The sequence below is a fragment of the Acinonyx jubatus genome, chromosome D3 (assembly GCF_027475565.1).
Source record: "Acinonyx jubatus isolate Ajub_Pintada_27869175 chromosome D3, VMU_Ajub_asm_v1.0, whole genome shotgun sequence".
Classification (NCBI taxonomy): domain Eukaryota; kingdom Metazoa; phylum Chordata; class Mammalia; order Carnivora; family Felidae; genus Acinonyx; species Acinonyx jubatus.
This window is the reverse complement of record NC_069392.1, coordinates 27,754,741-27,777,225: the sequence shown is the minus strand read 5'-3', so window position 1 is coordinate 27,777,225 and position 22,485 is coordinate 27,754,741. Positions and strand designations below refer to the sequence as shown.

Genomic DNA, 22,485 nt, shown 5'->3' with positions numbered 1-22,485 from the left:
TCATGGAAACAAACTGCTGACTGTAGGTGAGGCTGGGGGCTTGAGTACAGCATTAGAAGGGAGACAGACTTTTCACTCTGTACATTTTTGTTCCTCAGTGAATTTTATATCATATACCTGTAAAACCAGCTTTAAAAATGAGTCCTATTTCTGTCTGTTTGACAGACTGGATGCTGAGGAACCCTCGTCCTTCTAGACAACTAGATCCTAGATGCATTTTGGATTGTTGGGCCAGCAGAAGGTAGGGGAAGTTCTTTGCCCAGCCATGTCTTGGCCCTCTGCAAGATTGGGGAAAGCAAGCCTCGCATCCCTCTGAGTAGTGGGATTTGTGCCAGAGCCCTTGGCATCCCTAGTTCCCTCAGGAGCAAGGGCAGATTGGAGAATGTTCCCAGTTTAGGCCTATGGCAATTGCAGATCAAGCATTGAGCACCACAAATAAAGACCAGCAAGCCTGAAAGGAAGAAGAGATACTATGAGGAGGAACAGAAACAATAAACAGATGTGGAGATGCTCAGGGACCACACACATAATAATTGTTAACTATGGGCTTGGCCTGATTAAAGAAATAAAGGATGGAATTCCAACTGAACAAGCACTGGGATACCTGGTGGAGTGATGAGGCAGCTTTGAAAAGGAACCAAGTAGGGGTGCCTGGGTGGCTCAGTCGGTTAAGTGTCTGACTTGGGCTCAGGTCATGATTTTGTGGCTTGTGAGTTTGAGCCCCGGGTTGGGCTCTGTGCTGGCAGCTCAGAGCCTGGAGCCTGCTTTGGATTCGGTGTCTCCCTCTCTCTGCTTCTTCCCCGGCTCACACACACACTCTCTCTCTCTCAAAAATAAATAAACATGAAAAAAATTTTTGAAAAGGAACCAAGTAGAACTTGTAGAAACAAAAGTAAAATTATTGAGGGGCGCCTGGGTGGCTGGCTCAGTTGGTTAGGCGCCTGACTTAGGCCCAGGTCATGATCTCGTGGTTCGTGAGTTCAAGCCCTGCATTGGAACCTGCTTCGGATTCTGTGTTTCCCTCTCTCTCTGCTCCTCCCCCACTCGCTCTCTGTATTTCTCTTTCTCTCTCAAAAATAAATAAAAACATTTTAAAAATTAAAAAATGAAATTATTGAAATGAGAAGGTAGAGATGAATGAATAGAAGATTTTTTTTAAAGTTTGTGTGTGTGTGTGTGTGTGTGTGTATGTATGTATTTATTTTGAGAGAGAGAGAGAGAGAGGGAGAGAGGGAGTGCACACATGTGCAGGGGAGGGACACAAAGAGAGAATCCCAAGCAGGCTCTGTTTTGTGTGGGGCTTGATCCCACGAACTGAACCATGAGATCATGACCTGAGCTGAAATCAAGAGTCAGATGCTTAACAGACTGAGCCACCCAGGTGCTCCTGAGCAGCGGATTAGATACAATTGAAGAAAGAATTTGTGAACTAGAGACAACATTTGAAGAAATTACCTAGAATATAGCCCAGAGAAGAGGAAATAAAAAATAGGAGGGTAATGGGGCGTCTGGGTGGCTCAGTTGGTTGAGTGTCTAACTTAAGCTCAACCCATGATCTCACAGTTCATAAGTTCGAGCCCCACATCAGGCTCACTGCTGTCAATGCAGAGGTTGCTTTGGGTCCTCTGTGCCCCCCCTCTGCCCTTCCCCCCACTCACATGTACTTTCTCTCTCTCTCTCTCTCTCTCTCTCTCTCTCTCTCTCTCAAAAATGGATAAGCATTTATTTAAATAAAAAAAAGAGGGGCGCCTGGGTGGCGCAGTCGGTTAAGCGTCCGACTTCAGCTCAGGTCACGATCTCATGGTCTGTGAGTTTGAGCCCCGTGTCGGACTCTGGGCTGATGGCTCGGAGCCTGGAGCCTGTTTCCGATTCTGTGTCTCCCTTTCTCTCTGCCCCTCCCCTGTTCATGCTCTGTCTCGCTCTGTCTCTCTCTGTCTCAAAAATAAATAAACGTTAAAAAAAAAAAAAAAAAAAAAGAAAGAAAGAAAAAAAATAGGACGGTGTGGGGCACCTGGGTTCCTCAGTCGGTTGAGTGCCTGACTTCAGCCACTTCAGATCCTCTGTCTCCTCTCTCTTTCTATCTTAAAAATAAATAAACATTTAAAAAGTACTAAGAAAATAGGAGGGTAAGAAATGCAGAGGATAAAATCGGAGTTTAACAACTAATAAAAGGACCAGATGGAGAGAGAACAGAAGCCAACCAGTATATGAGGAGAAATGGTAGCTGGAAAAGTCCTGCAGTCCTATGCAGGTTAAATAAGGCATCCATGCCTTAGCCTGCTTGGGGAAAGCCACAAACACCATAGGCCAGAAGAGTATGTTAGAAATAGCCAGTTTCTAGAAAGGAGCAAGACGTAGACTCAGAGCACTTGGTAATGGTGTCATGAAGAAAGTAGGAAGTTGTTAGAGCCCTGGGGATAGAGCTGCTGACCACAGTTGTATGCCAGCAAAACTCCCAATGACTGGGGGGGAAGCAGACATTTTAGATAAACAAAGCTCAAGAGACCTTCACTGAAAGGTTTTTTATTTGTTCACCATTTCCTCTTAACTCTCATACCATCTTTCTTGTGATGCCAGGTGTAAAATGGGAGAACAGACTTTTTTTTCATATAAGGTAGCAAGCGTGTGTGAATCTAAACCAGTGATTCTCATCCGTTTTGTACCCTGGAGGCTATTTGGCAATGTTTGGAGACATTTTGGATGTCACAACTGCGGGCGCACTCTTACCATGTAGCATAGAGGCTACAAATGCTGTTAAACCTCTCGTGCGGAGGACAGCCCCCCACAACATAGAATTGTCTATCCCAAAATGTTGGGAGGAACAAGGTTGAGAATCCTTGGTGTAAACAAAAATCACCTCTCTAAAATAATAATGCTTCCAGCTAACTCCATACAGACTTGCTGCATTCCAAGCACTGTTTTGAGGGTTTTACCTAGAACAGATTTTTAATTCTTCGTTCAGTGTAGGTACTATTATTGTCTCTTTTCCACAGCTAAGGAAACTGAGGCACAGAGCAGTGACAGAGTTGGTATTTGAGTCCAGGCAGTCCGGCTCAGAGGCTGTACCTCTAGTCATTATTCTGGCCTGCCTCCCCCTGCCCCCCCTTTTTTAAAGTAGGCTTCACGTCCAGCATGGAGCCCAACACAGGGTTTAAACTCACAACCCTAAGATCAAGATCTGAGCTGAGATCCAGAGTCAAATGTTTAACTGACTAAGCCACCCAGGCACCCCTGTTCTGCTTCTTAATAGAAGTGTGCTGTGTGGGTGTAAAAAGATAAACAAGGACCATACTAAATGGAAGTCAGGAGGTGTATCGAGGATAAATACCAGGTCTATCAGTACCTGTGAAACCTACTTTTATTTTACTTTTGAGAAAGAGAGAGAGAGAGCACGCGCGTGAGAGAGCGCTCACGAGTAGGGGAGAGGGGCAGAGGGAGAGAGAATTTTGTTTTGTTTTTGAGAGAGAAAGAGCTTGTGTGCATGCAGGGGAGGTGGGGAGGGAGAGAGAGGGAGAAAGAGAAAATCCCAAGCAGGGTTCTAAGGTTCTTGTATTTGGGAAAGAAGTTAAAAATATGGATAAATTTTAAGTTTGGAGTTATGTATGGTAAGTTAAGTATGCCTGATGACATTGAAAAAATAATTGCTTGAAAAAAAGGAAAAAGAGGGGCACCGTGGTGGCTCTGTTGGTTTAGCATCCAGCTCTTGATTTCAGCTCAGGTCATGATCTCATAGTTCATGAGATCAAGCCCCACATCAGACTCTGTGCTGACAGCATGGAGCCTGCTTGGGATTCTCTCTCTCCCTCTCTCTATGCCTCTTCCCCACACTCTCTGTCTCAAAATAAATAAACTTTTTTTAAAAAAGAAAAAAAAAGTAATTGCTGAAACAGTATACATAGTTTGTACATTCCAAACCAGTGGGAAAAAATTGAGTAAGAAAAAGGTAAAAATCCAAACAACATGTAAAATTCAGCTCCAACCATCCAACAAAAATATAATTCAGGGGCTGCCTGGCTGGCTCAGTTGGTGGAGCATGTGACTCTTAATCTTGGGGTTGTGGGTTCAAGCCCAGCGTTGGGTGCAGAGATTACTTAAAAATAAAATCTTTGAGGGGCGCCTGGGTGGCTCAGTCGGTTAAGCGGCGACTTCAGCTCAGGTCATGATCTCGCGGTCCGTGAGTTCGAGCCCCGCGTCAGGCTCTGTGCTGACAGCTCAGAGCGTGGAGCCTGTTTCAGATTCTGTGTCTCCCTCTCTCTGACCCTCCCCCGTTCATGCTCTGTCTCTCTCTCTCTCAAAAATAAATAAACGTTAAAAAAAAATCTTTGAAAATGTATATATTTCAGAAAAGGAAAAAAACTTAGTTATACTTCAGTAAATCTGGAAAACAAAAATAGAGGGAAAGAAGCTTAAAAAAGGGAAGACAGACACAAATAAGTTGAGAAATACAAGTGATCACAATAAATGTGAATGGACAAAACTTTCCTGCTGAACGATAGGAAATGTGAGATTGAATGTAAATGAAAGGCAGTGGTACAGCTGTAAGAATAAACCATAAAGCAAGCCTCACTCTACACTCCCACAGTATTGCTGGATATACATCAAACCAAAAAGAATTGGACATCTGTGGGGGCACCCGGCTAGCTCAGTCAGTGTAGCATGCAACTCTTGATCTCAGGGTCACGAGTTTGAGTCCAACCGTTGGACTGAGACATTACTTAAATACATCTTTAAAAAAAAAAAAGTTATAACAAAAAGATTTAAGAAATTGTATACCAGTAAAATGGCTAAAATAACACTCTGAAATGCTGGCAAGGATGAGAAGAAACTGGATCACTCATACATTGCTAGTGGGGATGTAAAATGATACAGCTTCTTTAAAAGTTAAATGTACAGGGGTGCCTTAGGTGGCTCAGTCGGTTGAGCGTCTGACTCTTGGTTTCAGCTCAGGTCATGATCTCACAATTCAGGAGACCAAGCCCTGCGTCGGGCTCCGTACTGGCAGGGTGGAGCCTGCTTGGGATTCTCTCTCTGCCTCTCTCTCTCTGCCTCTCCCCCACTCTTTCTCTCAAAATAGGTAAATAAACTTAAAAAGATTAATAATAAAAATTAAACATACAACTCTGCAGTTACGCTCTTGGGCATCTATCCCAGAGACGTGAAAACTTACCTTCCCGCAAAAACCTGTACACAAATGTACATGGTAGCAGTCACTCCCAAATGTCCTTTATGGTATGAATGGTTGAACAGAGATAGGTATACCATGGAATACGACTTGGCAGTAAAAAGGAAAGCAGTAATGATATTCGTTACATCCAGGATGATCTTCGGGGAATTATGTTGAATGAAAAAGCCAGTTATCCTGTATAGCCCCCACTTACATAACATTTTTGAAATGACAGAATATTAGAAATAGAGGACACCTTAGTGGTTGCCCGGGGTGCTGAAGGGGGTGGCATCACAAGGGATCCCTGTGGTGTTGGAACTGTTCAGTATCTTGACTTCGATGGTGACTGACTCTATCCTGGTGAGGAAATTGTGTAGAATTTAATGTACACACCCACACAAATGAAAATGCATCCTGATTGTGTTATGTTATAATTTTCCAAAATGGTACCATCAGGGAAACTGGGCAAAGCATACAAAGGGTCTCTCTGGATTATTTCTATTTATTTATTTTTTAAATAACAACTTCATTGGGGTGCCTGGGTGGCTCAGTCGGTTAAGCATCCAACTTCGGCTTGGGTCATGAACTCACCTTCTGTAGTTCAAGCCCTGCATCGGGCTCTCTGCTTTTAGTGCAGAGCCTGCGTCAGATCCTCTGTCTCCTCCTTTCTGCCACTACCCCGCCTGCACTGCACTGTCTCTCAAAAATAAACATTAAAAAAAAAAAAAGAAAACTTCATTGATATATAATTCACATATTTATGGTTCACCCATCTAAAGTGCAATTTTCAGTGATCTTTAAGTATATTCACAGAGTTGTGCAACCATCACCACAGTCCATTTTAGAACATTTTCATCTCCCTAAAAGAAACTGCACCACAGAAAATCTTGTAGATGTTTGTTCATATCAGCATGACTCATAACCACCAAAGGCAGAAGCAATGCCTATCAGCTGGTGGATAAACAACATGTAGGAAATCCATACCATGGAATACTATTTGGCAATAAAAAGAAATGAAACACTCATGCAACATGGGTGAACCTTATAAATATTACCCTCAACAAAAGAATCCAGTCACAAAAGATCACATACTGTGAGATTCCATTGATAAGAAATGTCCAGAATAGGCACCTCCATAGAGACAGAAAGTAGCTCAGTGGTTGCCAGAGGCTGGGCTTGTTGGCCCTTTTCTTTCCTCTATTATTGTACAGAAATTCCTAAGAAGGTCCGTAATCAACACAAATGCTGCCCGTCACATCTGTCTGTCTTTCTCAAATGGAGTGTTCAGCTCCAGCGGCTGTGGGCGCAGAGGGCCGTCTCCCCGCCCTCCCTGTCCGCAGAGCTGTGATAACAGCGGCCTCTGCTCTGGCCTCCCCCGCCCTGGCCTCCCCCGCGTGCCCCGCCTGATTCACCACTCTGCCTCCAGCCCAGCTGCAGCTCCAGCAGGTGGCGCTGCAGCAGCAGCAGCAGCAGTTCCAGCAGCAGCAGGTGGCGCTGCAGCAGCAGCAGCAACAGCAGCAGCAGCAGCAGCAACAGCAACAGCAGCAGTTCCAGGCCCAGCAGAATGCCATGCAGCAGCAGTTCCAGGCGGTGGTACAGCAGCAGCAGCAGCAGCTCCAGCAGCAGCAGCAGCAACACCTGATTAAACTGCATCATCAAAACCAGCAGCAGGTACTAGGTGCCCGTTCTCAGCCTCTTCCCGTGGTCCTTGAGCCCTGGATGTGCGCCAGCCACAGTGCTGGGTGCGGGGGCCCAGAGGCAGCTGCAGATCCTTCTGATGCCTGGTGCTCGGGCTTCCTCCTCTGTCTGGGGGCTCCCCGCAGGGCCTGGAGCAGGGAGGAGGGATAGGCCCCAACTTGTTAGGAGGGTGCCGGGATCGCACAAGGAGGTCCTCTCTGTTGGGCTTGGTGTCTGGCCGCGGGCCTACTGCGTGCCGGGGGTGGAGGGCTAGATCTGTGGAGGCTTCTGGGTGCAAGTGATTCATGTAAGAGTTAACTGAAGCAAGAAGTAAGAAGAACACTCCACAATGCAGGAATGCCTGAGCCGTCCTGTGAGCGTGTTTCTTTTGAGTACTTGCATGCCTCCTGTTTTGTCTCTTGAGTGTTTTGGTGCCTGGACGCAGCTCTAATCGAGCTTCATTTCTCTGCGGGGGGGGGGGGGGGGTGGCAGTGTCACATTAGAAGCCCTGCTTATAAAGAAACTGTTTTCTTCCTCCCGTTGTTGGCAGGCAGCATCTAGACGTATTAAGCATCTAACGTCAGGTCTGCTCTTGGTTGAGGGAGGGAAGGCCTGAGCGGATCTCTCCACTTTCCCACCCTCCCCAGGCCTTGACTTGCTGCCTCCATTTCCCAGTGGCCACCCTCCTGGGTCTTGGAGGCCCCCTTCCCCGAAGCCAACTTTTCCCTCAGCCTCACTTTTTCTCCTCATCCTGAAAAGCATACACTGGCCATCTTCCCAAGGCTTGTACAGTTTCCCACTCTAGTGACCAGACAAGCATCACTGGAGAGGCCTCAGGGATTTGCAGCCACCCGAGCATTTATCCCAGCGTCGATGGGGCCACACCTCTGTTACCCTTCCTAAACCCTCTGGATACTTCCCTTGAACCTTCGTTCTCTTAGGCTCAGGTGCAGCTGGTGTCTGGTGACCAGGGCACAGGCACACACTTGGGTGTGTCCTCGGTGTCCTGTGAGAGCAGCCCAGGCAGGCTTCCTGGGGGCAAGGCTGACACAGGGCCCAGAGGCAGATGGGATAACCGACCCAGTACTGCTTATTCTGCCCATAGATACAGCAGCAGCAGCTACAGCGGATGGCACAGCTGCAGCTGCAGCAGCAGCAACAGCAGCAGCAGCAAGCTTTGCAGGCCCAGCCGCCACTACAGCAGCCACCGATGCAGCAGCCCCAGCCTCCCCCTTCCCAGACCCTGCCCCAGCAGCTGCAACCGATGCACCACCCACAGCACCACCAGCCGCCACAGCCCCAGCAGCCACCAGTTGCTCAGAACCAGCCATCGCAGCTCCAGGCGCAGTCACAGACCCAGCCTTTGGTGTCACAGGCTCCGGCCCTCCCTGGACAGATGCTGTATGCCCAGCCACAGCTGAAACTTGTGAGTACCCGTGGCCTTTGGTGGGCGTGTGGCCGGCAGCTGTTTCTGGGGCTTCTTTGGACATAGGTGGGGAAGGCCCCATGCTGGCTCCCGCATCCAGCTTGGCAAGGGGGGAGTGCATTCCAAGAGCTGCTGTACCCTGCATGGAGGCACTGCCTCTGCTGGGCGAGAGTTTTCTTCCGAGTAGCATGGCTGATTTCACAGTGGCCATGGCATTCTAAGACTGGGTGATCAGGTGGACAGCAGCACGCATATTCTCACTGTGCGAGAGGGTGTGCGGCCTCATTGAGCATTCACTGTGGGTTTGCTAACTGCTTAGAATTACGTTTTGAGTGAAGATCCCTGTCATTACCAGATTTTTGAGGAAGGGGATTAATAGGAAATCATGTAATTGTCAGTCTTATTGTGCATCTCTGTACAAAGCATATCTAGTTGGTGACATTGACATGGAGGACACAGTATTATCATCAAGTCAGGCGGAACTGTGTCAAGGGGCCATTTTAATAGTTTTTTTTTTTTGCTTACTCGTTTTCATGGCCTTTTCTGTTTTTCACTTATTGAGTGAAAAGGGATGGGCCATGTTGAACTGAGTGGCGGGCAGATAGGGGACCCACAGGGCCAAGCTGGAAGCTGGGGAGGATCTTGAGGAACAAAGTATGGTCACACTTGTCACCTGGGGACTAGCCCCTGGTTTCATAGGTGGGGCTCTTGTAGACCATCAGCATGCTTGGCCCAGAAGTCAAGCAGGCTGGGCTGTGCACTTGGCCTTGGGAGTCATCGCTTTGCTTGCAGCAGTAAATGGTAGTGGTGGCTGTATGGTGACATCCCAGTCGGAGGGCCATGCTTCTCATCATAGTCAGAGGAGGTGGGGCTTGGCTCAGAGCCAGACTGGTGTGGGACATTTCTAATCAGCTATGGGATAAGGTAAAGCCAGTGAGGTGATACCACAGCCAGTGAAGTCGTGACAATCCCATCCCTTCTCATGATAAGCTGCAAGATTCAAAGCTCCCACCAACGTAGTAGGTGCTCCACCACGTGCCCCGGATGGCTCCAAATCGCATTCTCCCTTCCTCCCTCAGGTCCGCGCTCCAATGGTGGTGCAGCAGCCGCAGGTGCAACAGGTGCAGCAGGTGCAGCCCCAGGTGCAGCAACAGACAGCGGTGCCAACAGCTCAGGCTTCCCAGATAGTGGGTTCCGGAGTGCAGGTGAGGGCTTTTGGAACCCAGGTGAGGGCCTTTGGGGCCAGGGGCTTCTGTAGGCACTGGCAGGTGCATGTCCACCTGTGCATGGAGCTGGATTTCAGGCACTCTACAGTGAGGGTCCTGGTTGTTTGGATCATGGGCAGTCTAGGAGCCAGCCCACAGGGTCTTCAAGGTGGCCAGCCTGGCTTGGTGTTACCGGATTCCCCCCACCTCTCTTCAGACACCCTTCATCTTCCCCCTTCCCTCCTCCTCTGAGAACACACGTTGGAGAGGGTAGCATTGTGGCCTCAACCTCTCCTCAGCTTGGAGTGCAGGGCTGGTGGCAGGTGTGCACTAGCATTCTGGACACGGAAGAGCACAAGTATGGTGGTGCCTGGCTCTAGTGGACTGCGTGGGCTTGTGCTGCAGCCCCTTGCCCAGCACTTTCCCAGTGCTTGCCCCCTGCGCTGAGAAGTGTAGCTGAGGCCCTTTATGCCCACCCTCTGTGTTTTGGATGTTGATGGGATGGAGTAGGCCTTGCCCAGCCTTTCCTGGTAGAGGCCAGATTCTTAATGGTGTTTGGGGTTGGAGATTGGGCCTCATGATTTTCCACAGATCCCCCATCCTGCTGGTGCCAGGGAGAAGAGGCATCTAGTCTGGGGCTTTGGTTCTGTCTCCACCTGGCAGTGGGAACACTGGCTCAGAAGAGAGTATTGGCTTTAGATAGAACAGACCTGCTAGGTGAAGTGCCACCTGCCCAGGTGCTGCCCTGAGCTGGGGTGCCACGCCGCTGCCCCTGCTGTGCTCCTATCCTGCTTATTACCAGCAAGTCAGCCAAGCTCCCTGTCAGGTGCACAGCACCACATGTTGAGCACTTCTAGGATGCTGCGTGTTCTGTCAGTGTCTGATGACATCTCACTGTGAGGGAGGCTCAAACTGGGTCCTGTCTGGTCTCAGCCATGTTGCTCCAGTCCATGGGAAGCTGCCTGAGAAGTGTGCGAGTGGAGGGACCTGAGGTGTTTGCACGGAGCTAAGACCTAAAGCAGATGTGTTCTCTGCACTCAATACCCTGCACTGAGCCCGTGGATAGGGCTGTTCTTCGGCTGGTTACTCTCCTCTCTGCTTCTGCTTGGGGGGGACCCAGCCCAGCCAGCGTGGGAGCTTGACTGTGGGCTCAGTCACCCATAGAGTAACCTTGATACTTAACTTTCTTTCCCCCTCATTGGAGTGCAGAGGGCTGCTAAGGCACAACTAAAGTAGGCCCAGGACTCTTCTTTTTCAGTGGGGACACTGGGAAGATTGTGACACTGATAGCTGGGGAGGAGGAAGGGGTCATTGCTTGAGTGCTTATGGGTGGGTTTGCTTTTATGAGGCACATGCCTTCAAATTTATCAGGAGTGGTGTCCACCTCCCTCCCACGCATCACAGATCAGATCTTCCCCACTTGCGCTCTCTCTCTCTCTCTCTCTCTCTCTCTCAAAAAAAAAAAAAAATCCTCAGTTAATGTTATTTTATGCTGTGTGATGTATATGTGTACATACATACATGAATGCTTATTATAAACATATCCTGCTGTCCTTAATTGCCATCTTGTGTTTGGACCTTGAGATTATTTCCAGTTTTTTGCTGTTACTGATAATGTGTGTCCTGATGTGTGGTTCTGTGAAAGAAGTGCTGGCTTTGGGAGCCTGAGCACACAGTCCTCCATTCCTGTCTCTCAAGTCCGCCCTCTCAGAGCAGAAAAGAGATGTCTTGTGGCGCTCGCCAGTGCTGTGGCCCTGATGGATGGCTGAGACTCTTTACTTGGGGCGAAGTGTGGTAGTTGGTGTTTCAGGAAAATTGGTAAGCCCTGAGCCTTATACATCAGGTTCGGTTTTTTCTGACATTACTTGTGTAAATGAAAGGTGATGTCATTGTCACCCATAGTGGGATTTATTAACTTCCCTTTCTCCCCTAACCTTTTTCTGTGACTGTACATAAATCCAGAACAGAATGTGTCTCCCACTTCTAAAAATCCCTAGGCTTTTGTCTTTCAACCTTGTGTTTTTATTTTATTTATTTTTTTAATGTTTTTATTTACTTTTTAATTTTTATTTTTTTCAGATTTTTTTAAATGTTAATTTATTTTTGAGAGAGAGAGAGAGACAGCACACGAGCAGGGGAGGGGCAAAGAAAGAGGGAGACACAGAATCCGAAGCAGGCCCCAGGCTCTGAACTGTCAGCCCAGAGCCCGAGGCGAGTCTTGAACTCAGGAACCACGAGATCATGACCTGAACCAAAGTCGGAAGCTTAACTGACTGAGCCACCCAGGCATCCCAGTATACAGAAATTTAACTACAGTCTCAGGTTGCAAAGAATTGTCCTCAAAGGCACACTTCCTGGATGTGCGTGCATGTAACCCTGCTGCTGTACGATGATCTCACACTGAGCCTTATTGGACTGCTTGGACCTGTCTCCTCTTTCCAGGCCCTACTGCCCAGTGACCCTGGAGGGGAGCAGGCCTATAGTTTGCGTGGAGTTTGAATTCCTTTCTGGGTAGATATGTGTCAGGAGATAATGAACGTACTTGCTCACAGGAATGGGAGGAGTTGCTGGTAAACACTTCCAATGTGTTTTCCACTGGGATTTGTGGTTAAAAGAAAACGAACTTTCCCTCTCAGGAGTTCTCAGTCACAAGAAAAACAGTAGCAGATTAGATTTAAGCTTTTCATTCCTTATCACTTGTTTCTTCCTCAAAAAAAGTTTCCACCTCTCTCGTACCACCGGACTTCTCAAGGCCTTTCTTCCTCTTCCCTCACCCTGTGAGTGCACGCACACCCTGCCAGTGTCCCACTTTGTGTCTGATGGACTGGTGGGCTCTTTGGGACTCTGTCCAAGTTTTGGCAGACTCTGGGAGAGTGGCTTCCTGGCCTCCTACCCTGGTGAGTTCTTTGTCATATGGCTGTAGGAGCATCTGCCCCCTAGCCCAGCAGGTTCATATCTGCCACTGCTTGGGTCATGCCTGCTGCATGGTGACCAGTGGGTGTGAGTGTGGGACACACATGTGATGCCAGAGGCGTCTTGGAAAAGCAGACCTTCCTCCAGCTTCAGAGCCCCGTCCCTGGCATACCTGTTGTAGGGATTGAATGGCTGGCCATCCATGCTGCCCTGATCTCAGGGACCAGCTCACAAGCCTGCAGAAGAGGTTTTGGTTGTTCATGGATCAGTTCTGCTACCTTTCTGAATGTGGTCGTGCTGTTTTAGTTTGGTTTCATCTTAACACTTGTGAGTGCATACAGGCTCTGCTCTCCAGGGACCAAGAGCGAGGGTGGCCAGGACTCAGGAGAACACCGGGTTCCCATCGGCACAAGCCGGGCGCAGACCCACAGCAGTTCTCAGCCTGCCTTCTTTATGCTTCCAGAAGTATATGTGAATGAGGAGAGCAGTCCCAGAGCATGCTGGAAGCTCTAGAGTCTGCAGTCATCTTGTATGTTTAGGACAGACCTGACCTGCATCACTGTAGAGGTGTATCCGAGAGTTGTGGAGTGCCAGGCTTCCCTTGCCCACCTCGCTGTGAGTGTAGTTACAGAAGGAAACCAGTTCCCAGAAGCTGCCCAGAGGCTTGAGGAGAGGAGGGTGATTTGCGCTTAGGCCTTCAGAGGCATTGTGATCAGGCAACATGCTCCTAAGAAGGAAAGGTGCTGTGAGCTGGCTTATATGGACTCTTCTGTTTTAATGACAGTTGACTTCTCCTCATAGCAATTTTGCTGGAGTGTCCCCTTCAAAGTCTGTCCCTGAAACCTGGTCTCCCAGAACCACCACCCTGTCCAAGAGGTCTGGCCTTGAGGGCTCTGCAGGCCCGTCAGCAGATCCAAAGTTGTTGAAGGAGTATGGCCAACAAGACAGAGAGGTGTGGAGGCAGCATTCATGAAGGTTCCCTGGATTCGCGATGCCAACTCAGGCCTCCATGCTGTGAGCTTGAACACGTAGGCCAGGCTGCCCTCAACCCCCACAGCCCAGTGGGCACTCCTGTCTCAGGCTGCACGCCCCTTTCCACCCACCCATGCACTGTGTTTGTTGCAATCACCTTGTCTGTTATCCCTCTGACCTCAAGATGATCACTGCAGCCTTGGCCCAAGGTGTGAGGGAAGTAAGAGCCCAGTTCCCGTTCACCACCACCACCTCAGCTGCCGTCCATTCAAGTTCTACCGCTTTGGGTGGACAGCCCTCTCAGCACAGGTATTTATGGGGCAGTGCCCAGGGCCCCTGGAAAGCTCAGGGCCCTGTGAGTACCTTTGTGAGGCACATTGTAATCGTCAGTGACTTCCTTTGCTGTGGTCCTGGAAGTGCCTAACCAAGCTCACATGAACCAAGCCCAGCTTCTGTTTCTTGAGGGCATAGGAGTAAACACCTGTGTTTATTTGCATTTCAATACTTTGGGTAGCTCTGGTATTTTCATTTGGTGGAGAAGATGGGAGCTAATTTTCTTACGTTAAAGTTTAAGGTTTTAGGGGTGCCCTGCTGGCTCAGTCAGTGGAGCATGTGACTCTTGATCTCAGGATCGTGAATTCGAGCCCCACATTGGGGATAGAGTTTACTTAACAAAAAAGAAATGAAGAAATTTAGTGTTTTAGATAGTTATGGTAGTGCCTCTTTTTGTGGTAACATAAAACTGAAGCTAAGCAGATAGTTTTGCTTTCTTGAGCTGTGCGGATAGTCACCAGCCGTATGTACGTATTTACATTTAAACTAATAAAAATTACATTAAAGTAAAACTTTACATAAGTAAATGTACATAAAGTAAAAATTTACATAAAGTAAAAATTACATTAAAGTAAAACTCCAGTTCCTTAAGTTGAAATTCAGTTACATATCAAGTGCCTGGTGGCACCATGGGGAAGCCGGTGGCTATTATACAGGACAGCACAGATTGTAGATCAAGTCAAGCTTGTGGAAAGTTCTGTAGGACTGTGCTGTTCTAGAATTTCCTGTGTGGAGTGTAGAATTTACTACACACATTCCTTTCTAGGTATATAAAGACTTCTGTGTACATCACACGTTTTCAGAGATATGAATTCCTGGCTCTCCATTACTGTATGACATCTGGAATTCTTCCATGGTGTATTTGTTTGTTTAACAAAGTGTCGCGATGTGCATTCCGTGGGCCAGGCCCTGTTCTGAGATTCTGAGAATAAAATGGTAAGGAGGTTCCCTCATCTTACGGGCTTTCCATTTTAGTGGGTTTGCTGTGAAAACTTCAGACTTGCCAAAACTGTAAGATTCCGTTTCTATTGTAAGGCAGATAGATGCATCTCTAATCCTAGCAGACAATCCTGCCCTTCCCTGACGGCGCGTGTGCAGACACTGCCATTGCTGCAAGTGAGGGAGGTAGTCTGTGCAGGGCACTGCCATCGTCTGTCTGGCCCTAGGCCCTGTACCATACTGCCACATGCCACAGAAACAATGGCACGAGCTTTCCTGAGACCATGGCCTTGCCATTTGGCAGCATGGTCTGTCGTCGCTCTTCCTGCCTCCTGACCCCTATGAGTCACCCCAGGTGTGCCAGTAGCAATTGCTCATTGACGAGTGTGAGTTCTTTGGCATCGGCCTCCCATTTGGTAGTTGTTGCATAACAGGAGGCAGAAGTAGCTGGAATCTGCTGGTAAAAAGGCCTTATGACAGAGCTTGCTAGAGGAACAGAAGTTGTGGGGCAGGAAAGTAGGCCTGTAACCTAGGTGGCACGGAGGGCTGGGCAGGGCAGAGCCCGGGCACAGCTCCTCGCAACCCAACGCTGCATAGGGTCCTCCACATGACTCTTGGCTCGGGGCTCCATCCCTTGGAGCATCAGGCACCTGCAGCCCCCAAGCCCTAGTACCTGCCCACATGCCACTATTGAGTGTCTCCCATCCTGGTTCCTTTGATTCTCAGCTCTTTGACCTAGAGCTGCTTGTTTTCCTTTCCCGCAGCCTCTCAGTCTCCATTGGGTTGACAGGTTGGGTTGTTGGGTGTGGGGAAATGACCTTGGCATCAACATGCAGGGCTGACTTTTGTAAGACCAATAAAATCCCTAACATTTTGAGTATGTGGTATATGCCAGGCCTTGAATTACTTCTGTGTATGGACTTGTTCGTTCTCACTGCAGTGGGTCTCAGTTCACGCATTTAGAAGAAGTCCTTGTAGTCACCCCTTCAGCAGTGGTAGGTGTCCACTTCTGTCTGGCCCTCTAACAGTGCTTGAAGCTGGAGGAGCCACTGCCACCTGCAAAACAGACCCAAGACGCTCAAATTAAATCCTCAGCCCAGGCTCCACATCCTTCCCTCTTCCCACCCTGGCCTCTCAGCAGGGTCCTGGTTTGCAGGCTCAAACCCACTCCCCCAACCTCCTTCTTCCACCCCTGCAACAGTGGCAGACACACCGTGGGCATTTGGCCTGCCACAGACCTGGCTCCAGAATCGGTGTGCAGCTGTTTTTGTGTCTGTGCCCTCCCAATCTAGTTCCTCCTGAGAAAAGCTAGTTTATTCCAGAAATGCATCATTACAATGTAGCCAGAAGCCAACCCTGCCATCCAGCAGGTGCCCCAACTGAGCCCTCAGCAGCCACCAGCACCTTCAGACCTTGAAGACCAGGCAGCTGCACCCCCAAGCCCTAGTACCTGCCCACATGCCACTGGACCTTCAGTGTCTGGACTTTCAGACAAGACAATGTGCACAGTGCCTATCTGGTTTATTCTTTCCTTGCGGCAACAAATTGGGTTCAGGAAAACAGGCAGAATAGAAAGTCTGTTCTTCTGTCAGCCCTTCAGGAGACAGGGCTCTCTCATCTCAGCCTCTTCTTTGCCCCCCAACCCTGCACTGTGTCCCTTGACTGCATCTTCATATTGTAGGGGAGCACTTCATGATGCTGACAACAATGACAAAGCTGGATTCTGTGCTGGACACATGCTGGACGACGTGCCCAGCACAGGAGTCCAGGGGGTACTTGGGGGTCCCTGGCAATGTAAGCAGATGGCGCCATAGTGGAGTCCATATTCCTCTTTACCCTGTAGAGTGACTCCTGGGGATATGTCATGTACAGGGGCCAGGAGTATGGGGCAGTTCCAGGGATGTCCAGTGGGCAGGGGTGGTCCCAGGAGGGTTAGAGTATATGGTGCCACCAGCCTCTCCACAGGTTATTTCATAGCACATAGCTCCCCAAACCAGTCTTTCTGCCCTGCAGCCCAGCAGCCTGGCCCTGCCGCCCACCTGTGCTCTGGCTGTGTCCCCTCTGCTTGAACCCTGCCTTCCCTTTCTACTCCCTTTGGGACATTGTGCAGGGTCCCTTCCCAGATACTTTTCCTTGCTCCCTAGGAAAGTAGATGATGCTGAGATGCCTGGACTCCTCCACTAGTCATGTGACCTTGAGCAAGTCACTTCCCTCTGAACTCTCACTTACCATGTGTGACATGCATGTGACAGCAGGCAGGCACTCAGAGCTCCCTCCCCGAGCAGGTGCAGCACTAGTGTCCAATGGCGTGTGCTATCTGCTGTGACAGACATACCTGTGCCTCTTGCAGAACGTGCCTAGGGAGGGAAGACGCAGAGCTGGGTCAGCAGTTTTCCCTTCTGGAGGACTTGATACGTCATTAATGGGACACAGCCATCTTGCTCCCCTCTGCCCCAGAAGCTGGCTAGACCAGATGTAAACCTGAAGACCGGGGGGTTCTATCTCATTAGCCACCTTGCTAGGCCATTTCTTTCCTCCCTCCCTCCCTCCCTCCCTCCCTCCCTCCCTTCCTTCCTTCCTCTCTCTCTCTCTTTCTTTCTTAAACTTTTTTTTTTAACATTTATTCATTTTTGAGAGAGAGAGAGAGAGCGCAAGTAGGGGGAGGGGCAGAGAGAAGGAGACACAGAATCGAAGTAGGCTCCAGGCTCTGAGCTGTCAGTACAGAGCCCAACATGGGGCTCAAACTCACGGACTGTGAGATCATACCTGACTGAAGTCAGATACCTGACTGAGCCACCCAGGCGCCCTGCTAGGCCATTTCTTTCTTGACGGAGGCCTTTGCATAGCCCCTCATCCTGGGTGTGTCCGGGGGATTTAGGAGGCCTGGGAGCCTTGAGCTAACCTGGAAGGCCTAAAGACCTGGGAAGGGGAATATGCTGCCAACTGAATTGGGTATTTTTCCAGAGGAGTTGTCAGATGCAAAGAGATCTGGATTGGATATAGAGAGCCTAGGGGTTTCCTGTGGCAGCCTGGAGTGTGGATGCGGGGAGCCTGAAGCTGGACACAGAGGCAGGCTCAGGAGAGGAAACAGAAGCACTGAGCTTGTGCCCCGGGCCTGGGCAGGCCTCTCTTCCCTGTGTCTTGTGGACTGTAATGCCCAGGGGAGCTGTGTGCAGTCAGTGGCTCCATGGAACCCAGAAGCAAACGGTGTGGGGAAAGTGTGACCTGTTTCCCCATGGTATGAGTGCTGAGGGTACCTTTTATTTTTTCAAACAACTTTTGAAAAATGTTTTTTTTAATTTATTTTTTTAATTTACATCCAAGTTAGTTAGCATACAGTGCAACAGTGATTTCAGGAGTAGATTCCTTAATGCCCCTTACCCATTTAGCCCATCCCCCCTCACACAACCACTCCAGTAACCCTCTGTTCTCCACATCCAAGAGTCTCTTAAATTTGTCCCCCTCCCTGTTGTTATATTATTTTTGCTTCCCTTCCCTTAAGTTCATCTGTTTTGTATCTTAAAGTCCTCTATGAGTGAAGTTATATGATATTTGTCTTTCTCTAATTTCGCTTAGCATAATACCCTCTAGTTCCATCCACGTAGTTGCAAATGGCAAGATTTCATTCTTTTTGATTGCCGGGTAATACTCCGTGTGTGTGTGTGTGTGTGTGTGTGTGTGTGTGTGTGTGTACATATGTACACATCTTTATCCATTCATCCATTGATGGACATTTGGGCTCTTTCCATACTTTGGCTATTGTTGATAGTGCTGCTGTAAACAAAAAGAGACCCTCTTTCTCTGCATCCTCACCAACATCTGTTGTTGCCTGCGTTGTTAATGTTAGCCATTCTGACAGGTGTGAGGTGGTGTCTCGTTGTGGTTTTGATTTGTATTTCCCTGATGATGAGTGATGTTGAGCATTTTTTCATGTGTCGGTTGGCCATCTGAATGTCTTCTTTGGCGAAGTGTCTATTCATGTCTTTTGCCCATTTCTTCACTGGATTATTTGTTTTTTGGGTGTTGAGTTTTATAAGTTCTTTATAGATTTTGGATACTAACCCTTTAAATGATATGTCATTTGCAAATATCTTCTCCCATTCTGTCAGTTGCCTTTTAGTTTTGCTGATTGTTTCATTTGCTGTGCAGAAGCTTTTTATTTTGATAAAATCCCAATAGTTCATTTTTGCTTTTGTTTCCCTCACCTCCGGAGACGTGTTGAGTAAGAAGTTGCTGCAGCAATGTTTATTTATTTTTGAGAGAAAGAGCACAAGCAGGGGAGGGGCAGAGAGAGAGAGAGAGAGTGAGACACAGAATCTGAAGCCCGCTCTAAGCTCTGAGATGTCAGCATAGAGCCTAATGTGGGGCTCAAACCCACAAACCATGAGATCATGTCGTGAGCCAAATCAGATGCTTAACTGACTGAGCTACCCACGCATCCCTATTTTTCTTTTAATGTTTTATTTATTTTTGAGAGAGAGCAAGAGCGAGCATGAGCACAAGCAGGGGAGGGGCAGAGAGAGAGGGAGAGAGGATCTGAAAAGGCAGAGACACCATTGAAGGGCTCAACCTCACGAACCATGAGATCATGACCTGAGCCAAAGTCAGACATTTAACTGACTGAGCTGCCCAGGTGCCTTTTAAAATACAGTTTCAGGGGCATCTGGGTGGCTCAGTCGGTTGGGCGTCCTACTTCAGCTCAGGTCATGATCTCATGTCTCATGGGTTTGAGCCCCGTGTCCAGCTCTGTGCTGACAGCTCAGAGCCTGGAGCCTGCTAAGGATTCTGTGGCTCCCTCTCTCTCTGCCCCTTCCCCGCTCATGCTCTGTCTCTCTCTCTTTCTCTCAAAAATAAGTAAACATTAAAAAAATTTTTTTTAAATATAGTTTCATACATTTAGGTGGGAAGTGAACTAGGCAGTGCCCTTCTCGTTGCGGTGGTTTTGCGCCAGCCGTGACACCCTGCAGATGCCTCATTTTCCTTCAGAGAAGCACCAGCTTTAGACTAAAGACAAGAGCCATATACCTTCTAGAAGGGACATGTGCTGGAGCAGAAGCTAAGGCTAAGGCTCCTCCCTGGGGCAGGTGGGGGCAGGAGAGGCCAGGGGAGTTTGAACTACAGGCTGGAAGAGGGCATATGGCAAGAGGCAGTTTCAGGGAGTGCAGGGCAGTGTGTAGCAGTAGGTCCAGATGAGGAAAAGAGGAGGTGACAGCAGGGGCTTTGCAGGAAACCACTACAAGGAGAGTTCCCATTCTTAGCAGGCCGGGCCCAGGGCCTTCTTCCTCTTGGCACCATCCATTTCTCTACCTGGGCTCTTCCAAAATGGCCTGTTCACCTTCCTAGTCCTGGGAGTTTGTTGGCACCCGAGTGGATTCTAGAGCCTGTTTTCCACCGCTGGGCAGGGGCCATGCTGCCTGCCATGGGATTCAGTGTATCCCAGCACTGTGAAGGCGAGTCCTGCCTAGGAGAAATCTGCTGCATTTGGTTCAGCTCAGCACACTAAGCTGCCCTAGGCCCCGTTTCTGATGTTGCTGACATCAGTGTGAATCACCTGGGACCATTTTGCTTCACTTGGCAGAGCAGCTGGGCCCAGCAGCTAGAGGCCTGAGCTTGTGTGTTCCTGTCCCTCTGTTCCCAGGCCTGGGGCCTAGTCACAAGTGGTGGGACAGCTCATTCTGTTTGCAGATGTGCTGGTGGGCCAGTCGCTTGGGTTTGGTGCCACTCTGACCCAGCTGCGTTAGAAGTGTGATAATGTAGCTTCCGGGTCCCCCACCATGCCAGCGTCCCATGTAGCTTCTCTGGCCTATACACCCTGTGGGAGGAGAACGATGTTTGACTCTAGGAGCTTTGTCTGGTATACTAGAAGAAAGGTCAGGGCCCCTTGCCCAGCCAGGAGAATGGGCAGGCAAGGAGGGCGGGCATCCTGTCTTCCTGGTAGGATCTGGGTTCTTCTAAATGCTTTTTCTTATTCCCTGATTCAAGGACCAAGAGACTAGCAACCCCCAGAGTGATCCCCACCCAGTCCGCCTAGCACTGTGGCAGAGGAGTGTGTGGGAGGGAGGCGTGGAGCTGTGGCCCCACATGACACCAGTGTCTGGAGTGCCCTGGGAGAAGTGCCAGATTTCATCTGCAGAACTGGATGGTCCAAGAGTTAGGGTTGGGGGTTGTGGGCTGGGCTACAGGAAGCAGGCTCTGAGGGGATGCTCAGGGGCTTGACTAGGGTGTGGAAGAAGCCACCACCTCCAACCCTTGGAAGCTCTGAAACTGGCAGGGCCTTTGGATTGGTCCTGGGCGAGGCAGCTCTCTGTGGGACTCACTCAAATGTCAGACCGAGGATCCTCAGGCCACCTGTGCTGGCAAGGGCTGACACAGGGGCCACTTTGCTCCCATTAAACCTGAGACACAGCCTCCCACTGTGGCCTGATGGCTGAGGGGGTTCATGGAAGCATGTAGGAAGACAGTCCCATTTGTCACAGAGCACATTCCTCACAGGCACACAGATGAGAGAATCACAGGCTGGGGAGGCCAGGCAGCACCATCCAAGGCCATAAGCTTCTCTGGCTCCCACACCTGTGAGGTAGAGACATAGGAATGTCCTGTCCCAGCTTAGAAGCCTGTAGCCTTTATGGTCTCCCTGCCAAGGAGCAAGGGCTACCCAGCATGGCCTTTCGGCCAGCACTTCAGTGATCATGGACTTGTGTCCATCCTTGGGGTGGGGAGCTGTACCTATGTTTGTATTCACAGGGTAGGGCATCTGAAGGAAGGTGTGCGGGTGAAGCTGAGAGGGAGAGGGGGCTTGTTTGTGCAGATGGAATCTGTGGGCCTGGGGTGGGGGGAGGGAGCAAGGGTGCAGCAGGAGTGAGGGTGTGTGGCAGGCGAGAGCAGGCTGAGCCCCCTCCACTTCCAGGTCAGCCAGAACAGCCTCACCATGCTGTCCTCACCATCGCCGGGCCAGCAGGTGCAGACCCCGCAGTCGATGCCCCCTCCCCCCCAGCCGTCCCCGCAGCCTGGCCAGCCCAGCTCGCAGCCCAACTCCAACGTCAGGTAGGCCTGGCCGGGGTGGCCCTCCCTGCCTGGCTCCCAGGGCGGGCCCCACCTTGTGCCCCAGCTCACAGATGCATCTGCTTTTGCTTTGCTGCAGCTCCGGCCCTGCCCCTTCCCCCAGTAGCTTCCTGCCCAGCCCCTCACCGCAGCCCTCCCAGAGTCCAGTGACGGCACGCACCCCGCAGAACTTCAGTGTTCCCTCCCCGGGACCTTTAAACACCCCTGGTAAGTCAGGCCTGGGGTGGGTGTGATCCAGGGACCAGAGCCCATCATGTAACCCACACACAGCCCTGTGGGTTGAGGTGCTGAGATTCACCCCCTTACCCTCTGGAGGCCTCAGCTTGTAATGGGGTGGGTGAGCCCTAGATCCCCCACCTTGAGGGTTTGCAGAGAGCCCGGGCTTGTGGGCTGAAGCCGCATTAACCACATTGTGTTCTGCAGTGAATCCCAGCTCGGTCATGAGCCCAGCTGGCTCCAACCAGGCTGAGGAACAGCAGTACCTGGACAAGCTGAAGCAGCTGTCCAAGTACATCGAGCCCCTACGCCGTATGATCAACAAGATCGATAAGAATGAAGGTGCGGCTGGTCCAGGGCAGGGGTGCAGTGGAGGGGGCGGGGGGGATGCAAGTACCCCTGGCACGTGTCTTAGTAGCCCCTCTCTGTCCCAGACAGAAAAAAGGATCTGAGTAAGATGAAGAGCCTTCTGGACATTCTGACAGATCCCTCTAAGCGGTGAGTTTTGCCCCGGTCCTGGGGGCAGGACAGTGGTGTGCCCATGTCTGGCAGCTTGGTTAGCCCAGCCTTGGACGGGC

The 22,485-nt window shown here is 49.9% G+C and overlaps 1 protein-coding gene across 5 annotated transcripts in view; it reads left to right on the top strand.

Annotated features, from left to right (window-relative positions):
- MED15 (mediator complex subunit 15) overlaps positions 1-22,479 on the top strand; it is a 64,869-nt gene extending 42,390 nt beyond the window's left edge. For 4 of the 5 annotated variants that reach the window (XM_053206674.1, XM_053206678.1, XM_053206676.1 and 1 more), the window contains 7 exons: positions 6,591-6,835; positions 7,947-8,267; positions 9,347-9,472; positions 21,537-21,673; positions 21,771-21,898; positions 22,115-22,249; positions 22,342-22,479. In XM_053206674.1, the coding sequence (XP_053062649.1) occupies positions 6,591-6,835; positions 7,947-8,267; positions 9,347-9,472; positions 21,537-21,673; positions 21,771-21,898; positions 22,115-22,249; positions 22,342-22,409 (1,160 nt within the window). In that variant the 3' untranslated portion in view covers positions 22,410-22,479. The remainder of the gene's footprint in view (positions 1-6,590; positions 6,836-7,946; positions 8,268-9,346; positions 9,473-21,536; positions 21,674-21,770; positions 21,899-22,114; positions 22,250-22,341) is intronic. The other variant, XM_053206675.1, reaches the window with a different exon arrangement.
- Positions 22,480-22,485: the final 6 nt, after the last annotated feature.